Source organism: Strigops habroptila, chromosome 6 (assembly GCF_004027225.2).
Source record: "Strigops habroptila isolate Jane chromosome 6, bStrHab1.2.pri, whole genome shotgun sequence".
In the NCBI taxonomy this organism is placed as follows: Eukaryota; Metazoa; Chordata; class Aves; order Psittaciformes; family Psittacidae; genus Strigops; species Strigops habroptila.
Window position 1 is genome coordinate 40,322,695 of NC_044282.2, and position 23,544 is coordinate 40,346,238.

At 34.7% G+C, this 23,544-nt stretch overlaps 1 protein-coding gene across 4 annotated transcripts in view; it reads left to right on the forward strand.

The window, feature by feature from the left end:
- CSMD1 (CUB and Sushi multiple domains 1) overlaps positions 1-23,544 on the forward strand; it is a 1,137,242-nt gene that overhangs the window by 770,051 nt on the left and 343,647 nt on the right. For all 4 annotated transcript variants that reach the window (XM_030490098.1, XM_030490097.1, XM_030490096.1 and 1 more), the window contains exons 9-10: positions 3,708-3,832; positions 7,814-7,935. In XM_030490098.1, coding sequence (XP_030345958.1) covers positions 3,708-3,832; positions 7,814-7,935 — 247 coding nt within the window. The remainder of the gene's footprint in view (positions 1-3,707; positions 3,833-7,813; positions 7,936-23,544) is intronic.

The following is a 23,544-nucleotide window of genomic DNA, read 5'->3' on the forward strand; positions in this document are numbered from 1 at the left end:
ATACTGTGGACAGTAAAAGAAAGGCAGTGGTTTTTTTCTTTTCTAAGAGGCGAGTATAGACACCAGAAGGAGCTATTGTTCTTGTCAGGAGAATGACAGCTGTGAATATTAATCTGAACTAAAACGTGAAAATGCACATCATTCAAAATCTTTCCCAGTCTCCTGAAAGACATGTTTTGAGTGGGATTGATGGAAAGGCAAAGGGCTGATTTTTAAGACAGCCTGAGACCCAACTGATTCAGTGATGACAAGTTCTTTGAAAAGGATTTCATCGTTTCCAGCATAATAATGGCATTGATTCTAATTTCATAAAGCAAACAAAAAGGTATTGAAATCTTAACCTTTTCATTCTGTCCTCCTGCCACGCTTTTACTCTGTTCAGTTAAGGAAGTAAGGGATGCGATTTTCAGTGATTTAAAAAAAAAATCCAGTGTATATTTGGATTCATTTTGAGGGAGAAAAGGTGACTTAGAGTTTTCTAGAGGAATGAGAACATAATCAATACAATTTTGGGGTCAATATCATGTTTTATTTTTATGAGAGATCTGAAACAGTAGATTGCTTAAAACCTAGAAAGGATATAGAATCATAGAATAGTTAAGGTTCATGTAAACAATAACATTCCAGATCTCTTTAAATACTATATGGTATGCCTGGTACTGAGAAAATACAATAATTTTCCGCAATTCCAGTAACACTTGTAACAAAAAAATCTTTTACATTTTCAAAACAGCTTTTTAAAATTAAATTAACTTTCTTATGCTTAGCATTTCATATAGCATTTTTTTCTTTCTTAAAAATGGCTTCTTTGAGTCAAATTCTAGCCTTCTTTGATAAAAGCACAGATTTTGCTTGATACAATTCAGATTTAAAATAGAAAAAGAGGAAACTGATTTCTTCCTCCTGATGGAAGTTTAGACAGAGAATTAACAGACAGATCTGCTCAGTGACTTGGAGGTAAAGATGTGAAAAAATATTAAAAACATTAATTGAAAACAAGTGGAAATTAAGTGAAGTAAGAATTTCCTTTGAAATCCCAGATCAAATAAGTTAAAAAAATGGCTGTACCTCCATTCCACACTATTTAGAACTTTTCAATACTTTTTTCCTTTTCTGGTAAGCCTGGGTAGAATTAAAATTACATTAAAATTATTTTCTTGAAAGTATCTGTTGTCAGACTTACGGCATAAGCCTGATTTCTCACAACAGGCTTCAAAAAGGATGGATCTTAATGGGTATTAAAGTAGACTTAGCATATATTGTAGTCACACACGAACCATGTCCAGAACTCTCTCAGTCACTCTGGCAAAACCTGTGACTGCTCTTCTGTAGCCTACCTGAAGTTTAATTAGAATTCCTGAAATTACTTTCAAAATTTCAAATGTCAGTGCCTATATCTGGCATGCAGGTTTCTCTCCACCTTGAATTCTAACACTAAGAAGCTTCTCAGTACTTTGTGTTCCTACCTGCTCTTTAATTTGACATTTTTTCTGGATTATTTGTTTTTAATACGTGGTAGTCGGCATATTTATTTTATGTGACTTAGTTTGTGATCAGACATTTCAAAAGGTGATATCCACTATGTAAAATACATGAAGTTCACATCGTTACTTTTTAGATGAAAGCTATTTCCAGAGCTTTGGGAAAAAAGACAATATACTTTATAGAATAATAGTGAAACAAATCGAATCATCATAAATGTATAGATTAAATTAGTACGTGACATTTTATGTATCCATAAATAATGTTTTTTAATATTGCTGTAATGATGAAAACCCAGTCTTAACATGAAATCCTTCATTTACTGCATCAGGCATCAGAATATTTGTATTCCTCTTGGGTTTTTTGGGTTGGTTTTTTTTTTCCTTCTTTATTTCCTGGGGGGAATAATCAGGTATGGTGAGTTAAAATTTATAATTGCAGGCATCCAATAATTATACCTTTCATTTCACTCTAATTTTTTGGATGTGCGCAGTTTCATAATTCTCCTTACATGTCTTGTTAGTAGCAAACCTTGGTGGTGGTTCACACATGATTATACTTTTGGGAAAGTCTTTATCCAACATGATTTTTAAATACTTCAATCCTTAATTTACATTTATCATGAATAGGTAACTGGTTGGAGTTTTTTCCTGTTTCCATAGAAAATTTTTTCAGAGATTATTATTTTAGAAAATATGAGAAAATACATTTAATAGGTGTTTATAGCATTAAAATGTCAGCTTGATTAGTGATAAATTTTTCTTTACTAATAATAGAAAGTAATTGTTTATTAATTGAAGTATGTATTTGGAATCATGCTTGGGCTATTTTTCTGAGGTTTTTAAGACTGTTCTGAAGAACAATAGATTATGACAAATATAAAATGAATACAATTTCAGAAAATTATTTTACTCTTCAAGGCTTTCATGTATTTCCCATGAACTACTGAAAAAAAAGACCAGAATTTTTTCTACCCATCTGATTTATTCACATTTAACAGCTCAAGAACCAAGTGTTAAGAAAAGTGGTTTTCAAAGCTTTCCTAGATTTGGAGCATCAAATTCAAAGTTAAAATTAAGAAAAAAGAAAAAAAAAAAGAGAAGAAAAAAAATCCTTTTAAAATTTTGTGAAAGAACTGTAGAAGTACATCATAATAATGATAAACAATGTAGTTTGTGAGATCCTCTGAGAAATTTATAGAATACTTGTTCTTGAAGGGTAGGAATGAGCTGGATGTTAGCGAACAAGATTATGTGCTATCCCCCACAGCAGTTTTAACCACTGAGCTTTCTGACTTTTCTGAGCTGATTGCCATCGAGCAATCCCCTGCTGGTTAGGACTCAATGACTTAGAAAGACCAAGCTGAGCAATCTGCTTTATCAAACTCACTTAGTTCGCAACATGGGATTATCAGATACGGAATTAAAAGTGCAAGAAAGACAACAACAAAACTGGTTGATTAGGATGGGGAACAAAGAATGTCACAAATAGCAACTGGAAGCAGAAATAGCAGAAATGTAAATACTGTTCAGGAAAGCTCTGTTTGAGGCACGCAATAACTATATGCAGGTTTTTAATTCTTCATAAATATGGGTCAGCATGGTTCAGAAAGAAGGTATTTATTAAAAAGTAAAGAAAAATTATATATCATTCCAGAGAGACACATTTCAAAGTTACAAGTTTACAAGTCAATTTTAAGTCCTAACAGAAGTTATCATTTAGCACAGTTTCTAACAGGAAATTTCAGAAATGTCAGGAATGTTGAATAAATTCTTACAATTTCCTGAAGTTAGAATTTCCTGGTTGGACATGCTGACAAATTACCCTATCTAACTGCTTATTGTCTCATTTAAGAGAATATGGAGAGGTTAAAATTATTAATGGAGTAAATTTCATTGCCTGAAAGAACGGTGATTATATATTTTATTTAAAAACGCATCTGTATATGCGTTCATTGAAATCCTAGTTTAAAGGATCAGACTTAGTATCACAGTATTCCTGGACTTACTTTCTTAAAAGGAGGACAAATTAAACAGTAGACCTTTTGTGTTTTATGGATATAGTAATGATGGAGTAGAATTTCCCACCTGAATTTTTTTTTTTTTTTTGGAAATATTGTCATTTGGTGACAGTTACATTTAATTGGGGAGGTTGATATTTAAAATATGTTTTGATATTTAAAATATGTTTTAATTCTTTCCTTCTTCCTCTCACTGTTCTCCTAGGGTGGGTGCAAGTGTACAGTTTTCCTGTGAAGATAATTATGTGCTGCAAGGTTCTAAGAGCATCACTTGTCAGAGGGTGACAGATACACTAGCTGCCTGGAGTGACCACAGGCCAATTTGCAGAGGTAGGTACTATTCTCTGGAATTTTTCCTGAAGTTTGGAAGGGTAATTCATAATTTCTGCCTAGAAATTCAATGAAAAGATGTTTAAAACAAAAACATATATTTGTATAGTTTACATATCATACATATGTATGATTATGTATGTACAAAGATCTTTCTGTAGCTTGATGAACATGAGCAAAGATGCAGAAACAGTATCCATGTAAGGAGCTAATTTCGTTTTAGTAGTTTTTATTTCTGTTAATCTTCTTTTTGTCATGTTAAACATTTTAAGTAGAACTTGTTTGTTATTTTTAAGTTAAACTTTTGTAATTAAATTCCTAAAGAGGAGCTCCTCAAAAGCATATTGTGTTCCTATCAGTCCCAGATATTTACATAGTCCTCATTTTTCAGCAAATTCCCTTCTCTTTCATCTATTTTGCTCAACCTTACAGATGTCCTTACCTTCTGACTTCTTTGACTTCTTTTCTAAATGTTTTCTCATTATGGTCTGAACCAACTAATAAGTTCCTCCCCCTTCTTTTAAGGAGAAGGGAGGAAGTGGGTTTTTGTTTGTTTGTATGGGTTTTTTTCAATTGTGATCTACTGCCTGTAATAATAGCACAGAAAAATAAGTAAATGCTGTCAAATTACTCCAGAACTGGGGTATATAGGAAAAATAAAGAGTATATATCTACGTACAGAACTTTTCCTTTTTCTCAGTAGAAAAATTTGGGTTTCACATTTTAGATTGTACATGTTTATGAAGGTCTTAGCCCTAGAAATGTGCTTGCCTTATTTTCTCCTAAAACCAGACAACCTACCCAGGACAGGCACTGGAAAACAAGAAAAAAAAATCACAATTAGTTAAAAAGGAAAAAATAAATCACACAAATTGTTTGATATACTTAATTTGTCATTTTGAGGTACATCAAAGACATACTTCTTGTACTCCCAAAATCTTAAGCTGAATGCCAGTTACCAGGGAAGCAAATGATAGAGACTGTGAGGGGAAGGATTTGCAACACCTGGACCTAAACGTTTGTTTGTTCAAGAAGGAGCTAAAACATAATATCACTTATATAAAACTCACATGGGCTTCATTACCTAGTTTTTTCATGATACCAAAAGAAAAATATTTTTTCCTATTGCCAGAAAAAAATTTTCAACTTGTATAATTACATATGTGATATACTTGTAAATTATGCTTTCTTCATTAAAGAGTGGAAACACTTGTGGTGGGTTGACCTCAGCCAGCAGCTAAACACCCACCCAGCCACTCACTTACCCCCAGTGGGATGGGGGGAAATCTGGTAGAGCAAAAGCTGAAAACCTGTGTATGAACATCAAGACAGTTTAACAAATGAAACAAATAATTTGTTTTATTTAAATATATGCAATCAAAGCAAAGTAAGGATTTTTATTCACTACTTCAGTCAGTGGGCAGATATTTAACCATTTCCTGGGAAGCAGGGCCTCAGCACAAGTGATGGTTTCTAGGGAAGTCAAACCTATAACCATGAATGTGCCTACTTCCTCCTCCTTACCCTGAAGTTTTATCACTGACCATGTTGCCATATGGTCTGGGATATTCCTTTGGCCAGTTGGCATTAGCTGTCCTGGCTGTTCTTGTGCACCCCGAGCCAACTTGCTGTGTGGGGCAGTATAAGAAACAAAGGCGGCCTTGATGTTGTGCAAGCACTGCTCAGCAGCAGCCAAAACACTTGTGTGTTACGAACACTATTCTAATTACAAATCTAAAGTGCAGCACCATACAAGCTGCCATGAAGAAAGTTAACTCTGTTCCAGCCAGACCTAATAAAAAAGTCTACAAAGGCAGCTCTTGAGTAAATTATTCAAGCCATATGTAAAATGGGTAGTATTACATAGGCACATCCATGTAAAGACTGGACAAACTAAAACATAGTAAAAAATAAATAAAAAAATCTCCTACTCTTGCCAGAGCAGCAAAACAACTGTGATTCATGTCTCTTGAGCTCAGTGTCTGTGTAGCTCAGTGTATTTAAATGAAAAATCTAAATATACACTCTCGGTACTTGGTTTACACTACTGCAGAATAACATGTCCACGCAATTCCACTGTTCACTCTTCCTTGGTGGTTTTGGGTATTTTTTCCATCTCTCAAATTTATTCTTGTTTGCTAATACATTGTAGAAATGAGCTGACATAATCTATGCATGGTAAAAGTAATGCTCAGCAGAAAGGGGCTATTGGCTGCTGAATTATCTGTGTTATTACTAGTGTTTGCTGTTCCTTCCAATTTATTATCTGCAAATATATCTATTATGCTTCACTCCCTCCAGTAAACTTCTAACAAAATAGGATAAATTAGTCCTCTACTGCCATTAAAACCTCGGCTGGAAAACAAGTTACTTTCCTCAAACATACTTACAAAATTGGATCTGGAATTTCTTACAAGTCTGAGGGTCAAATCAGCCAGCCTTCATATGTAGTTTGTTTGTTTCTAAACACAGATAATCATTGTTTAGGCTGAATGATATACAATTCTGGTTCAGTATTACAATGTTGCATGTCATACACATTTGTGGATGGTGGGAAGTGAAAGCCGCAAGTTTTATTTGTAGTCCACATTATTTCCAATCCCTTTACAAACCTTCATGATGCCAGTATTCACGGTGCTCATAACAAGCATTTAATAATAAAATATACATTACAAAGAACTGTTTGTCATATTTTCTAACTAATCATCAACCCAAAATGGAAAAGCTGATAAACTACATGCAACTACTGTAGGCTTAATGACTTCAAGCCTGTGAGACTTACTGAAGAAGCTGAACTTCACATTTACCCCAGAATGGTAGCTAACAAAGTTCATAATTTATGGGTCTGATAAATATTCACAGGAACCACCTTACTTTTGGTGAGTTCCTTGCCTCACTTGCAAGGCACAACAGGAGTTGTGTGTCCCCTGGGGATGTGGGAGCAGTGAGGTCTGCATGAGGTAGCAGTGCAGGGCAGACCACAGGCAGCCCCAGCCTTGGGCACTGGGCACCTCCCTAGGCTGTGACATCAGAGCCTAGGTGGGATCAACAGTCGATGAGCAGGCACAGGCATGGCTATGGTGGAACTGCAGACAGCTGGTCCTGAGACATTGCTCAAAGACTGATAGCCCAGTCAAGCCTGCCCTGAAATGGATCCCCTGGCCCCACAGGCAAGGAGTGGTGGGAGGCCCCAGGTGAGGCTGGTCAGGGCAGTTTAGGCCTGTTACTGCCATCAGGGACTGAGAGGTGCTAATGGAAATGTTGACAGGTTTCTTGAATTCCACACAAAAACCTTACAGTAATTCATTCCTGTTTTCTGTAAGTGACATCCAAGGTTGTCTAACAATTTTTGCACAATCTTTTGCAGTAACTTCATTTCCTAAACAGGTTTGTGGTAGAACTGTAGCTCTTTTTGGCCCTTTTTTTTTTCCCTTCTTCTCTCTTTTTCTTTTTTTTTTTTTCCCTCTGCCCCCCCCCCCTCCCCCCCCCCCCGTCCTCCTTCCTCTTAAAATTTAAATAGGAAAAAGGTAAGAGGGTAACAGTTTGATTGAAAGAAAATCTGAAAGGGAGATGTTTCCTAGCCTTTCTTTGTGGATAGCTAGAGAAGGTACAAACTGTATCCAAGAGTTTGTTGCTACAAAGTTACATCTCTGGTTTAGTTCCTACTATGGTGGGCCTTGGGCAGGATGAATTGAAAATAAATTAATAAATATTAGTTGTCCGCTAGTTCTGGTGCATAAAATAAGAATAATGTAAATTTTGGGCTGATTAATTGAAAAGTGATGGTGTCCTTCCTCTGAAGGTAATTTATCAGGATTTTTTTTTTTTTTTTATTGGCTCAAACATCTTGATAGGCAGATTGTGTAGAATATATCCGCATAATAATAGTTTCATGGCAAGTTGTTATGGCATGAACTATGGCAATAATGTTAAACTGAGCAGTAGATCAAAAGCGATCTGAATTGTTGTTTATCATTTTAGCTAGAACATGTGGTTCTAATTTACGTGGACCAAGTGGGATTATTACATCACCAAATTATCCAGTTCAGTATGAAGACAATGCACACTGTGTGTGGGTCATCACAACAACTGATCCAGAAAAGGTAGGCTTTTTCTCTGTGCCAAATCAAACCATAGAATTTTGGATTTGTCTTAAAATTATTTCATATCTATTTGATTGAACATGTAAACATATGCAAGTGTGTATGTTTATGTAAAAACAAAAAATGACCAGCGATGTTAAAATGTATTGGGCAGTAGAAAAAATATAAATCAGTAATGTCCAATTAGAGTAATAGGTCTCAGTTAAAGTTTCCAAGTTATAAATACATTTTCCAATGAAATACATAAAAAATCATATTAAAAATTGCACATTGCTAAATGAGTTGCTCGTGGATTTTTCAAGATGTATCTTGATACTCACTCATTGCTTAATCTTAGCATAAAACCCAGACATACATCTAAGTACTTTTTCCGATCTCGTTGGGTGTTTTACTGCCTACATAACTTCTCTCTTCAATCCACAATTTTTTGATCAAGATTGTAAATACATAACTATGAATAACTATGCATAAAGTAGTAGTTTTGATTAAGTATTCTTATTACACTGAGATGCATTTTTACTTACATGTCTGTAAAATCAATTTACTTCCTCAATAGGGGACAGAGACCCCCTACCTGAAGGGAAAAAAAAAAAAATAAGTCTTTCACTTGTATTTTACTTTTCTGTAGCAAAATGCTGAATAAATTAGTTACAATAACTTGAAGAATGTACAATCTATACGTACTTCCATAATTAAAAAACATGTATGTCTTATGCAAGTTTTTGGAAGACTGTATTCTTGAATAATGTAGTTAAGGAAAAAATGATTAGAGTCATAGAATGGTTTGAGTTGGAAGAGACCTTAAAGATCATCTAGTCCCATGGGCAGGGACACCTTCTACTAGACTAGGTTGCTCAGAGCCCCATCCGACCTGGCTGGTTTAACTTCATCTCACCATAAATTAATAACGCAGATTACTTTGCTGCATGGTTTTATAGTATATTGTTGAGATGTAAATACTGCTTCTTTGCAAAGTCTGTTGAGTTAATTTTGTCTTAAATGTATGTATTCAGGAAAACCAGGAAAAAGTACAAAACTATTGCATATTTCTGTAGTGGGACCTCTCTGAAGAGAAATGGCACTTTTCAGTTTCAAACTGAGCTTTTGTATTTCATTTAGTATAGCTATTAGAAGTGAATATTTGTCACTGAATGACCTTTTACTTAAAAGTCATTAAATTTTATAGAAAAAATATTAAATCACTTTGAATTTTTAAATATGAATAAGCTTTCAAAATGTAAAAAGATGTCTGAAAAATGCATCTACTTAAATTTATGTTCAGTAATGTTCAGTAGTCTTGTTGATTCTGCAAAATACAGTGTAGTTTTATAAGAGAAGATTTAAGCACATCAAAGGAAAATAAGTTAAATTACTGCTAATAGAAGAGAGTCTTGGCATCTTAATGGTTTTTTTATTCAAAACAGTTCCATTAATTTTCATTTTTATTTTTTTCCTGTGACTTTTCAGGAATTTTAATTAGGCATTGTTTTTCATTTTTATGATAAAATGAAGATAGCAATCTCCTTGCTGGTTGCAAGAAAGTTTAACTGTAATGCAAAAATTGCTACTGAGTGTGCAGTGTATTATTAAAATGTAGTGAGTGTGTTTTTTGTGGAGGCTTAGGCTTGTGAAAAACGCTAAACCTTCATCTGCTACAATGACACACAGGTTCTATTCATTCTATGCAATATATCTCTCTCAATGGATTTAGAATTTTAGTGGTGCAGAGCTTAATGAGATTGTTGTGGATTAACTTATTACTCTGTTCACTGGACTCGAAAAGGCACCCGTAAGTAGTATTCTCTGGGCAGGTTGATAGTTCATCAGTCACATGAATACACTGAAGGAATTGCATACCCAGACAGATAAATTCTTTTGTTACATTCAAAATGAAGAGGTATGAGTACAAGGCTTGGAGTTCTCACCCAGAAAAAAAATCCACACTATTACATCCAGGTGGGTGGAAGGTAAACAGATACTCTAACAGACATACTGATAATCACAGTGTAAGAAAAAGACGTGGAGCTTTAAGTTTTTCGGTTCTGGACAGGATGGGCAATAGGGAATGGATTGTCTTTTTATTAATCTTGGATTTGTCTAGCAATGCAACAAAGGAAGAGTATTTTCTTCATGTGTCTTGGAAAGATGGGTATTTGCTTTAGGACCATGATGATTGTGAACGTAAAGTCTTAAACCCAAACATGTTTAAGGATTGCTTTTACATAGTCTACATCATCTTTATCGGTATGTATCAATACAAATGTGATATTGGGACTTTTATCCCCAAATAACTGACTTCAGATTTAACACATACACTTTTGGATAGTAAAAGATAAGAAGGAAAATACTTTTACTTTACAGACTCTCTGACTGAAATGGAACTTTATTTCTTTCCAAAGAAAAGTATCTCACCAGTATTTCGAAACCTGTGAACTTTAAAAAAATCAATTACAAAAATAATTTTCAGATTTCCAAAATAATGAATTGATTTTTAGATGTGCTGAAAGTTTTGCAGATTTTCATCCCTGACTTTAATTGGAGTTATGAATGACAGAACTTTTGAAAATTGAACTGTGTATTGAAGGCCTGATTTGAAGATTAGATGGAGGAGCCTACTCTTTTGCCTGTCACATTTGAAAATATTTATCAGAATGCTTAGAGTCTGTGTTTGACTACCTTTTCCAAGAAGGCAGACAGTTCATGACGTGTTGTTACTGTGTATCTTAAATTAGTTTTGACTTACTCCAGCAGTGAATTTATGCCCTTTCATCAGGTTAGTTTACACATAGCAATTTACAGGATAAGACAGTTTCCTCTTAACATAACATTCAGTGCAATTTAAAGAAGATAGCCTAGTTAAAAGGGTGTTCTTGAACAAAAAATGGAACATAATGTTAGTTTTAAAGACTAAACTTTAAGAAGCATAACATTTTCCAGAAATTGCATTCTGGTGCTAGTGGGGGGAGTTTTTTAATGCCAGTTCAAAATGAAAATGGATCTCAACTTTCTGTGGGGACAGTAGCACAGTTCCAGTTTTTAACCAGCCATATCAAGATAGTTGTTAGTTAAATGTTTTTCTAATGTTTATTTCACTTTTTCTGAGCAACACAAAAATCTGAGTTGAGCTTGGTTCTTCCCCTGTTCAAAGGTGTTTCTGTTAATGCTCTTCTTCCTTTAACGTTTATTGTTTCCTCTGGGTCCCACTATTGTAGCTTCTGATCAGCATCCTACTGAGTCATTTATTAGACTTTTAGTACTTGCAGATACAACTTTATGGTGCTCTTCTGGCTCTCTGTCAAGTACATGCTGTAATTCTTGGTAACTCTACCTTGGTTTAGTTGTTCTGTTATGCAGTTTCTCAACTTTTTAGAAGCAGTTAACTTTGGACTGTTCTTCTGAGGTCTGTTGTCTTTATCTCTTTCTTGCTGTGAGTATAATCTTTTCAGTATGTTCTAACGATGCCTCTATCTCTTGCTGTTTCAATTCATTTTCCAGGCTGTGGGTTTTTTCATAAGATGTACTGCCTTGGATTTCCTGCTGTTTTCACTATGTTATGGTATCATTGCTACATGCAAGGGCTCGACTTTTCAGCTCCAGTGTCTATAGGAGGGCAAGGTTTGATATTATTTCAGCAATGATTCCTAGTTTTGCACAATATTTTCCTGACTAATTTCAGATTGTGCTATACTAGATCTGCCATGGTCTGCAATAGTTCTAAGTTAAATGACCTGGTAAATAAAGACTGTCCCCCAGTTAGTTTGTTGTTTTGGTTTTGGCTTTTTTTGGTTTTTTGTCTTAACAATGTACTTTCTCCACAATACAAAGCATATATATTAGGTATCTGTTTAGGCCTAACAGCTTTCTTCTTTACAAAAAAACTTACTCACTGCAGTGGCCATAATTGAAGACATTGGAATTAATTTGTGAGAGGGCAGAAAACTTCACATACAGTTGTATAGAGCTGAGCCTTCAGATTTTTGTATAAAGTTGGACGTACCTTAGTATGTTGTCATTGGTATTTCCAATTTATTGCCTTTCGAAGCACATAGAAGAGGAACTTCAGGAGGACATTCTTAGGATAACTTTCCCCAGTTCACAGCTTGGGAATTTGCATACTGTAAAGGTTGATTTTTGACAGAATTTCTTTTAGGATAGTTAATTCTTGCAATATGCTCTTAAAGAGCAGTCTTACTAAGTAGCATATGATAATTAGCAGGGTTTTTTGAATGTCTTCCATGTAAGTAGTTTAGGCTTATATAATAATTTGAAATGGATTCAGAACCTTTGTTTCAATAGGCAAGTTTGCTCCAGTTAGATGGCATTATTCTATGACATTGTCTAATATTAGAGTGTTTTTTAGGAAGTGTGTCCATAAATAGCCTGTTTCTTCAAAACTTCATTACAGATGAGGCTCCTCTCCAAGTGGCTGCCACAAGTAATAGGATGTTTGTCAGCATATCTGACAACTGCAGCACCTGCTGTCTAATACTATACTTGGGGAAGAAAGCTTTTGCTGAACACCATATATCTCATTCCTACAGAGATTACCAGAGCACTGCCATAGTATTGGTTTTGTTCTGGTTTACTTATCCTCTCTTTCTGTACCAGAGAGTTTTGGGTTGCAGAGATCTTGATCATTAAAAATATGTAGATCTAAGAACTATCACTAAACTTCTGTGTGTTCTTGGCATTCTAGGGTCATGCTAGTAATTTACTCAATTCCTATTTTGAATGTCTCGGATAGATTTAATAGAGTGAAGGAGAAGGTCATTGTGAATTTACAGTTGATTCATTTGTACATCCCGTGCCATCTAGATCACACAGATACACTAAAAACTCCCTGAAAGGATGATATCCTGTGGTGTGTTGAAAATGAAAGCACATTTTTGTATGTTCTTCTATCCTTCACACAGTGCTAAAACTGAATTTTGTGCCATATGTAAATGTGCATATTTAAATTTAAACTTCTTTATTTTTCATCTGCTGGAACAGCATCTTTAATTTTAGGGAGATGTGGCATCACTGACAAAGGATTCACACAGTTTAGAATTATAGTTATTAAGGTCCCTGCTACGAAACACTGGTAAAGTTCACTTTTGCTTTGAAGTGGGGCTTGCTTGTTTGTTTTGTTTGGGGTTTTTTTGTGGGTGGGTTTTTTTTTTCATAATCAAGCATTATAATTTAGAACATGAAGTATAACTAAAGTAATTACGAGAGAAACCTGTTGCAGTGTAAGGATGAGATTTTTAAACTTCCAGTGTCCTAAAATCTTGTACAAGTCTTCCAGGGTAGCCTTGTTTCTTACAGTCTTAAACACATTTCAAAAACAAACAGAAGAGTCTGCATATTTTAATATAATGTGCAAAATGTGCTCAAAAGCCTACTGGAAAAATCATGTTATATATAAGTCAGTGTAGTATGTATTCCTTCTCAATTTGAATTTAAATACATAAATTGTAACACAGAATGCTATATATGTACAACTGACAAAAAAAAAAAAAAAGATGGTATCTTTGTTGGTTTTTTTTAATCATGCTGATATTTTTACCTTTCAAGACATCATGTGAGTAAGATGTAGTAGCATAGCTTGTATATAGTATTTTCTTAGTAGGTTTACTGAGGCTTTATTGGATGATAGTGTAACACAGGTAGGGCTGGAACAGAAGACTGAAGTTCTGGCATTGGAGATATGTAGGATATAATTTGTTTTGCGCATGTAGGGGCTACATGCCTGAATTCCAGTTAAACTTGATGGAAGTCTGTCAAATAGTCAGTAGAGTCAAACAGTGCTTTGTCACGATCTAAAGCAGCCTACTAGAGCCTCATCAGCTAAATCGCTGTTCGAGCTTTGTTTGCTCTCACTGGATCAGAACCAAAAGGGATTTAGACATTTTAGATTTCAGCATGCAGTGTTTAGTATAAACACAGCTTTGTAGAATGAAGTATGCCCTTCTTGATAAGGGCACATGTCAAAGATTGAATGGGAAGGGTCTCATAGTGGCCATATGTTGAATGAAAATGCGTAACTTTGGGGTAGCAGTATACCAGTCAAAACTAAAGGAAAGCATCAAAAAACAAACCTCTCCTACATTAATACATCTATTTCCAAGTGTGAGCCTTTTAGTGAAACTGATAGACCCAAATCAAAACCACTTGTGATATTGATTTTAGATGTCTCATTTGTGCATTCCTTACAAGCAGTTTTGACTCTTGCCATCTTTAAAGACTGTTGGAGTTAGTGTTGGAAGAAGGACGCTTAGGATCAGTACTGGACTCACAATGAAAAAATCTAAGCCCAGATTTCTTGCAGCACAGAAAAGTACTGTATTTCCTAGTTTGTGGGGAAAGCTAACTGAAGGAGGCTTCTGGCATGATTTCTTGTGGTATTTGTTTTTTTTTTTTTTTTTTTTTTTTTTTTTTAGATGATTTCTAATGTTAAATGCAGAAACACACCCAACTTACGTTTTTCCCTTCCAATTGTCACAAATACAGGCTGACATATATATTTGTTGCTTACTTTCCCTATGACCTTCCTTCTTACATTCTGTTTCTGAGTGAAAGAGACTAACTGCTGAGCCTTACCTGTGTTCAGTAGCTCAGATATGCTTTCAGGATATCAGCTAGGTTTACTTTACTGAGATTTAGCTGTGGGGTGTGAATTTTATGAGCCTCAGATGGACCTAAGTATCACATACTGAGTTGGAAATGGCAATTTAGGGGGGAAAAAAAGGTAGGACTTACTTTTAGAAGGAAACTGTAGAAGCATACACATAAAGGAATGGTAAAACTGAAGAAAGAGACTTAGCAGTGAATTTGCTGTGATATTGTCTTTGATTTTACAATAAATGCATATTTCAGAAAGACAGTTGGAATATATGAGCTGGTAGTTCAGTGCTCAAGACAAACAAAAGATTCAACCTCCAAACAAAGTGAATGTATTAGAATGTGGCAAAGTTTTAAGTGGCAGGATTAAGTCAGTGGCTTAATGGAAACTATTAAAAAATTAAAAAAAACCCTCAAAATGTTTGGAGTTACCATGTGCTCTTACACAGAGATATGTGAAATAAACAACTGAATGTTTTTACTTGCACAATCCAAGACACATAAATATAGCAGCGTAAACTCATTACTCTTTTGTCATTTAATTCAAGATCTTTTCTGATAGGAAAAGGTCATAACAGAGCATGCATCAGATAAGAACATTCTGCCACTGTGTGGGGGAAAAAAAATAACAACCCAAAACCTACAATTAAATCTCCGCATACTTTTCTTATCTTGTTTGTTCTACAAGTTATTTGCCAATCCCTTGCTAAGAACTATCAGGCTTATTTAGCATTACATTGTCAAATGTATAAATCTACGATATCAAGGTTTATGTGCATACTTTTCCCTGGAGGTTGAAAGTGCCTGCAACTATTGATAGTATATCATACCTGACAATGTCCTTGGATGTTGACTTTGTTTATATACCCTTTTTTCTTTTTCTTCTTTTTCCTGTGTTTTTTTTTTAATTTGTTTATCAGATATTCTACATAAATTATCTTTGTGTAGCCTTATGGGGTTGATAAGGAGGATGACAATAAACCCACATTTACTGCACAAGGAGACAAGTGCTATAGAATAGCTTAGGCACCTACAGTTCTGGGTTTCCTCACAGAACATGTTCATTTGTTTTGCCTTGAATCACAGGTGGTCAAAGTTTCTTTGTGTGTGATGCCTACTGTTTATCTTCTCTTTTAAATATTTTCTTGGGTACCTTTTCTACTCGGAAAATGCCAGCTGGTAACTCATAGGCAAATAATAGGAAGTTTTAAGAAATTCACAGACTACATAGGAAGTGTGTATATATAGGAAAAAAAAATATTAGGTTATTTTAAAAGTATATTAGTATTTTTTGGAAATTATTATGATTCCTTTTTTTTTTTTTTTAGCAATACTATAGATTTGGTGTTTGGAATCACAGCAAATGGAAGCCTCCAGATATTTACATAATAAAGCAGTGTCAGCACTTCATTTAATTAACTTACTTTGATGTATTACTAAACAGGAGCTTCATATTGTAAGTAAAGAGCCATTGGGGAGAATAGTAAATGGAGGACCAAATCATCACATCTACGTTAAAATGTGCAAATCTCAGATTTTAGGAAGATCATGTTAAAGGGGAAGGATAGAAATAAGTCTATTTATTGGAATTTTTACTTGGTATGGGAAAGATGATAGGGTTTGCAGTAAGTTATTACAGAATAAAAAGGCACTGGGACTGATTTGATGGCTGAGATTCAGCATGGGAAAATCAAGCTCCAAAGGCATACTATGTGGCCTGTATTAAATTCTCCATAATTTAAAGCCTTAAAATGCACTGCCTAAATTAGTTTTACTTCCTTAGGATCTTTCTATCTTCAATGTAAATACCTTAAAGGGTATTGTAGCCTTTAATATCAAATTTTCCTCCTGGCTTTCATAAAGTAAATAAAAGCTGGAATGATCAACTAATGTTTTAAAGTTTTGGAAATGTAAATTAAATAATTTGGTTGCAGCTGTTTAGGAAATATGAAATGCCACACAAAGTGAATGCGACTTTGAAGTAAATAGAAAAAAGCAATCCTAAAGTGTGATCTCAGCAAGAATCATCAAGATAGGTATTTATACACCTGCTGTATAATGTGAAAGGGATTAACATAGATTAGCATGCTGATTTGTTAGCTACTTGATCCAAGAAAAATGTGGATAGATTTGAAGTATGTTAGAGAAAAAGAAAAAAAGTTCAGCAGTTGCGGAATTGTATTCATTTATTCATTTATAAACATAGTTAAGAAGCCACAAACAGTCAAAACCAAGATCATACTCCTTCCTATCAGCTCAAATTGGCCTACTTTAGCATGTGAACACTAACACTATGGCTAGATCCACAATACAGGACAGTAGCAGACTTTACACAGCTTGTAAACATAGCTTTTGATTTAGCAGGCAGTCTCTAACACCTCTTGAGGACTATCATGAATCTTAGGGTCTATATCAGTCAGTCTGTCACATGTGTAGGTGTGAGTCATTTTTTTTAGAAGTCTAGGTTTCTTAATAATTAAACCTTGCAACAGTACGCAGAACAAAAGTTTAACTACCCTTTCAAAACATGGCCTGATTTCTTTCTAAAAATACCACTCATAAATCTTCAAAAGTGAGAATAGGTTTTAGGCATCAGATCTACAAATGTTTAATGTTCATCTCTTGTACTAGAAAATAACATCAAGTGCTTGCTTATCACATTTTTCCTTATTTCTCTGTCTCTATGCAAAAGTTAACTTTGCATAAATGTCCAATGTTTTCAATAAGTAACTTGTTTAAAGATTTTTGGGTTTTGTCATTCTTTACATTTTCCAGTATTCTTATGAGATAGAACACGCAATGAAATGCTGAGCTTGGTTACCTGTGTCATCTCTGTATCTGGTGGAAGCATTCTTAGACAGAGCTTGTCGGGTTGGCCAGCCCTTTTTCATACAGCAATCATCTCAACATTTTTCTCTTCATTTATTTAATAGGCAACTGTTATCAATGTTCCAGGCTCACAGGAAAGGATACAAGTGAAAAGGTTGCAACATAGTGCAGTATATTCTTTAATAAAGAGACCAGTGAACAGTGTTGGCTGAAGGGCAGGGAACCTTCCAGTTTTCTGTGCTGTCATGTTGCCATCATGATGCATTTGAGGAGTATAAGCCAGAGTTCCTGAAACAGAGTTTAATCACAAAGTCACAAGAACCATTTCACAATCCCAGAGAACAGTACATTCATATCATAAATAAAGCAAATAAAGCAAAAGAAATAAGGTCACTGCAGGTTTGCTTCGTATTCCTTGCCCAGATTTTGGCTTTTTTTTTTGCCAGTAAACATGTGCTGCATATATATATATATATTTTTTTTTTTTTTCCTTCCAAAGCAAGTTTTATGCCTTTTCAGTTATAGGCCTTGCTATTTTACTTTCCTGTTTCTAGGCAAAAGCAGATATTTCTATAACTGGACAGCAGAATCTCCCCTTCCAAATTTTTAAATGTACTCTATTGGATTAGAGAAGAAATAGGGTTATGGTTTTTGATGCTTTGGGGGCAGGGTTTTACACTTTTCAATGTTTTTTATCAATCATAATTATACCTCATAATGTAAAACTCATGTCTTTCCCAACTTCATTAAGAGCTCTTTGGCTGTTCATGCTCACAGACTTTAATCAGTGTTTAAATCACAAAACAATATACAGGTTTGGCCTTTAGAAGTTAACAATGTGGCCAATGTTTTGATTACGAGTTGTAAATTGTTTAAGGGAATAATGTATCTGCATGAAACTGTTTACAGATTTCTGTTATCAAAGGTCTTCTCTTTGCAACTTTCATCGTGTCTTAGAGCTATAGTAACTCCTGTGTTACGTTAAAGGAAGTTAAGTATGAGTTGAGCTGTGTAGTAATTCAGCACATGCCCAGTGAGGGAACCATAGGACAAGCTCCCACCTTAGGAAGAGGGGGATGGTGGAGAAGCTTCTTTTCCTGAACATAGAAAGGAGTTTCATTTCTTCTAATCACCTTGCTGAGGGAAAATGGAGCCTAAAACATCGCAGGTAGTTTACTATTTAAACAGTAAAATCATAAGGGGGTCTTCATGCCTTTCAAAGAAAAAAAAAAAAAAAGAAGGAATCGTGTGTTTGGATGGTCATCTCTTTCCAGATGGCAGGTAAGAAGGATGAAATTTCCTAGAATGGTTTTCCACCTCTTCTCCATAGGTAGATAACTTTCATCATTATGACAAAAGGAAATCTTTTTAATCTAGTCAAGAGTTTAGCAGTTTAAATAAGTTACCATTAGAACATAATTTACTTATTAATCTTTCTGAAATATGCATAAGCAAAGTTATCACCTGTGCACTGTGGTAAAGCATTCAGAATTGAAGTGAGGCATAAACAGAGGCTTCACCACAGGAATGAGATGTAAGTGGCTCTGGTTACTATGAAAGATGAAAATGGAGTTCAGCTCATTACAGTAGAAACTCTTATTTCTGCCTGAGGAAAACATCTTAGGAGTTCATAGCTAATCAGTTATTTCAAATTTGCTATTGAAATGGGTAGAAGAAAACGTCAGGTCATGTACAACATGAACGTGATGTTTGAAGCCATGGAAATAAGAAATTTACATATTCTCTGAATTTCATCAAGAATTTTATTCTTTCTTTATTCTATTTTGCAATGCACAGGACATCTGTTGTCATGGAATTCACAGACTCTCTGAATGGAGACTTTCTTTCGTGCAGATTTTAGCCTCTCTGTAGAAGTCATTATTCCAAGCAACATTCTCCATATTTAGTCATTAGCATTAAGTGCCTGGCAACATAGTTCAAGTCAAGAATATAGAAAGTCTAATTTATTTCTTCTGTCGAAATCCAGAAATTTCTAGGAGGCAAATCTAGAGATTTCAAGTAAAGCTTGAAAACATATTGTTTACCACCTTCCTTGTATGTGCATGGAGACCTTGCAGAACCTTGCATCTGCAGAGCATGAGCAGAATCCCAGAGGGTGGGAAAATGAAAAGGAAGACAAGATTCCAGTATTGCCTTCACCTGTCCTAAGAGAATAAATCAGACTATGTTTACATTGACATTAGTAGAGCAGTGCACCACAAGCAACTTTATAGTGCAAAACAGTTGGTGCTAAGGACCTGAGGTCCTTACTACGTGTGTATATTTCAGTTTTTACTGTGGACTAGTTGTAAGCTGCTTCTTTAGGCTGGATGCCTGTTGCTGGCTGTAGGACACCCTCCAGCTCAGTTTCATCCACAAGAAACTCAATTTATCTGCTCTGAGATTGCTCTGTGATGCATACCAAAGCACGGTAAGAGTTGATGACTGGATGTCATTTCAGAAGTAAAGCCTTGGTGTGAATGTATTTTTAATCCCCTGGTACAGCTATTGTAACACACAGAGAGGGCTGACATTTGCAGATACTCTGTAAGTGAAGGATTGAATTGGGACCATGGGTAAATGAATGAATGAATGCTCAGGCATGTCATTTTAAAATTTTGTATTGTCTTCATGAAATTCAGGCACAGATCCTACCCAACAAACTAGTCTGAGAAGCTGCCTTACTCAGGACATTGCCTATAATGAATGTATTCTTGGTACCCACTAGTTGTTTGTCAGTTGATTTGTTTTTTTCCAAGGCAAAGGAGGCACTCATGCAGAGTATGTACACAGGCAGGGTATATGTGTACAGTCTTTCACATAGTTAACATAATTCTTAGTACTATTCTGACTTACTAGACTGACAAGTTAACAGCCTCCCGAATAATCATTCTTTTTAATTGTAGCTTAGACATTTTGAAGCATTTTGATATCTCCATTGTTCTCTGTAATTAGGTGGGGTTTCCTCTCCTTGGTTTTAAACAGACTTACTGGCAGGTTATATTTGTCTCATGGTATCTCTCAGAAGTAGGTATTGTATGTATGCTATTACATATGTCCAATTCTATGTGTATAACTAAATGCTTGCAAATGATTTTTTTTTTCTGCAGTAGCCATTTGTTAACTCTGTAGAATCTAACATTTCTTCTCTGACCTCATCTAAAAAGAAAACATATATTCAATTTTCATCAAATAATATATTCAGGTTTTGTTCTAGATCATCTATCGAAGTCATTTAAATAATTAAAAAAAAATATCTAGTAAATAAACTAATAACACTGCTTCTGGAGTAAGCAGTGGGATTCTAATGTTTCGAAGGTAAATGTTCAGCTACTCCACAAAACACTCTACTGCACTCTGCCAGGTCATTGCTGATTCTACTTGTTCATTCTGAACAGTTTTGTTTCATCAAGAGCAAATGAAGATGCAAGAGTGATGGCATGCTTTTGCACTTGAGATCAAATATATGGATTAACGATGCATCCAGCTGATTGTTGCTTTCAAAATGGACTATCTGGCTGTAATTCAAGACTGAATATATATAGTTAGATGTCTGGAAGCAGTCTCAAAACTCAGTTACCCACCAGGGAAATCTTTAGTTTCTTTTGAGATTAAGTTCTTCTGCTTTCCATCCAGGTGTGGATCCAGAAAGGCCAGACCACAGATACTGAGAGTTTAAGCCATCACAGTTAGCACTAGTCATTTAATTATGGGCACCTTACTGAGCCCTCATTGCCTAAGCTTCAGTTATAACTAGGAGAATCTAGATAGTAATTCAGCTTAGCCTGAAGCAGACACCTAGCTGTCATTCTGATGCATAACTTTTTTAGCTGTATTTACTGCAGTGAGAGATTAGATACCTAAAGCATCTTTAGAAACAAATAGATAAACATCTACATTTAGATGTTTCTAAAGCATCTTTAGAAACAAATGGATAAACACTACATTTAGTGTAGCTACTTCACCTTAGGCTTCTAATACCATTTGACATGCCTTAAGTAATCCTTCCTGGCCTCCAGATGCTGCTTCAGATAGTTGTGGACCTCTCACAGATCATGTATCTTCCAGCAATGTGTGGATTTACCTTACTTTCAAATAACACTACACAATTATTTAGATTTATACTGAATTCCATCCTTAGTATTGATTTCTGCAACAAGGTTCTATTTACTTGATTATTTATTTTTTTTTTCCTTGTAAAAATGAGATAGAAGAATCGTATTACAGATCTTATGGGTTTGTCTAGTTTCTATGCAATCCTCTGAGTTGAACAATATTCGGACAATTGATAAACACTTCTTTGATCATTTTTGCTTGCATACTTGTTACTTTTTCCACTTTGAGTCCTGTGGATATGCTAAGTGTATCTCTTGATTGCTGTTCCAAAACTATTCACTGAAGAATTTTCTCATAAAGTTCTATGACCACTTAAGCTTTGAAACATTTTGTATTGCACCTATGTTGGTCAGAGACTGTGTTTTCAGCATGATTACTTTCAATCTCTATTTCTTTAATTAGGCCAGTCAAAATATGATTACTGAACTAGATTTACAATAATGTAGTAAAATAGTGAGGGAGGTGGTATCTTTATTACAGCACTAGCTTTATGGTAATTTACTATAACCACTTGAAATACGACAAACTTTATAACCTAGTTGTGCCTACTGTGAGTCAGGGGTTGGAGCAGATAACTTCCAGAGGTCGCTTACAACCTAAATGATTCTTGGATTAGCAAAGGGATTTCAATATTGGGAATATTTTATATGTTCATATATGTATTTCAGAGTTCTCAGGTACTAGACAAGCTAATCTTTGTGGCTTTTTAAGTATAACAGTGTGATTATAGAAAATTTCATTTAAGCCCTCTATAGATTAATTATGAATCCTAAAGGTATTTAATGATACAAACAGGATTTTACAAAAGCATGGCCAAAAAATTACTTTATATAAATTCTTTTAAAATGCTTTACAATAAAAATATGGCAGTATGCAGGAATTTTTATGCTTACCTGTAAATATCTCACTAAGCTGGGTTTTCCACTAGAATTTGGACTTTAATGTGGCCAGTCTTCTCCTTGTTCTATCAGTTAAGAGATTAGCATTTAAAAAGCAAGATTTTTCTAGAAAGCCATTATAATAATGTTTAAATTATTTTCTTCCAAAAGACAAAGACTAAAAAGGTCAAATTCTTTTCAAAATTATATTACAGCTTTAATAGTCATGACTAATACCTAGAGATATTATTTAAATATTATTTTATTTTCAGTTAACTGTTGGGCAGTTTAATCATATGAGGATCAAAGACTTACATAGTATTTTTTGACAGTTATAGTATTTTTCCAATGTATTATTTTATCATTAATAACTATACGTTGGTTTTAAACATAATTAATTCAACTCACCTTAACAAATACCCTGATTTCTTACTCTTCTTGGATAAGATACTTAGATGAAATTTGCAGTAGTAAATATGCAGTAATAACTTGCAACAATTAGGGCAGTGATACTAGTAGTAGTGTGTGCTTTATAAAGCTCTGTGGGTGCTAGCAGCTAAAAACTGTCAAAAAGATAGAGATCAATTTTTGCTTTTCTTTTCCCCCACTGCTCTGCATGCATTAGAATTCAGAGAACCTCTAGTTAGTTTCACAAATTAATCTTCTAAATTCTGAAAGCCTGAGGAAATCTGAAATTCCTGCTTCCTGGTTGTAAGCTGAGTCCTAATGCTTTTACCTGAGGCAAAAACCTGATCACTGTCTGTATGCCTTGTAACTCACTGAATTTGCCTTCAATTGACAGTTATAGAGTGGTATGGTCTGAATCAGATATGAAACAGGGATACAGAAAAAAGATAATTGCTATTACTGACATTCAGAACATTGATTTCACTAACAAAAGTACAGCATTTTTGGTGCTGTGGGAAAATGCTAATATCACAATCCAGAGGTCGCTGATGAGGCGTAATGGGCAGAATTAATCACCACAAGCCATTTCTGAGACTTTCTACATATTCATATTTGCCCCTGGTTCACATCTTTAGATTATCTTTGCAATCAAAGAATGAAAAATGTTTTTAATAAAAAGGAGAAGTGCTGTTCTGTACAGAAACACTATGACAGAGAAAATTCTGCAACAAATGTTTTGATAGTAGCTCTTCTGAATAGTGTTTTATAACAATGG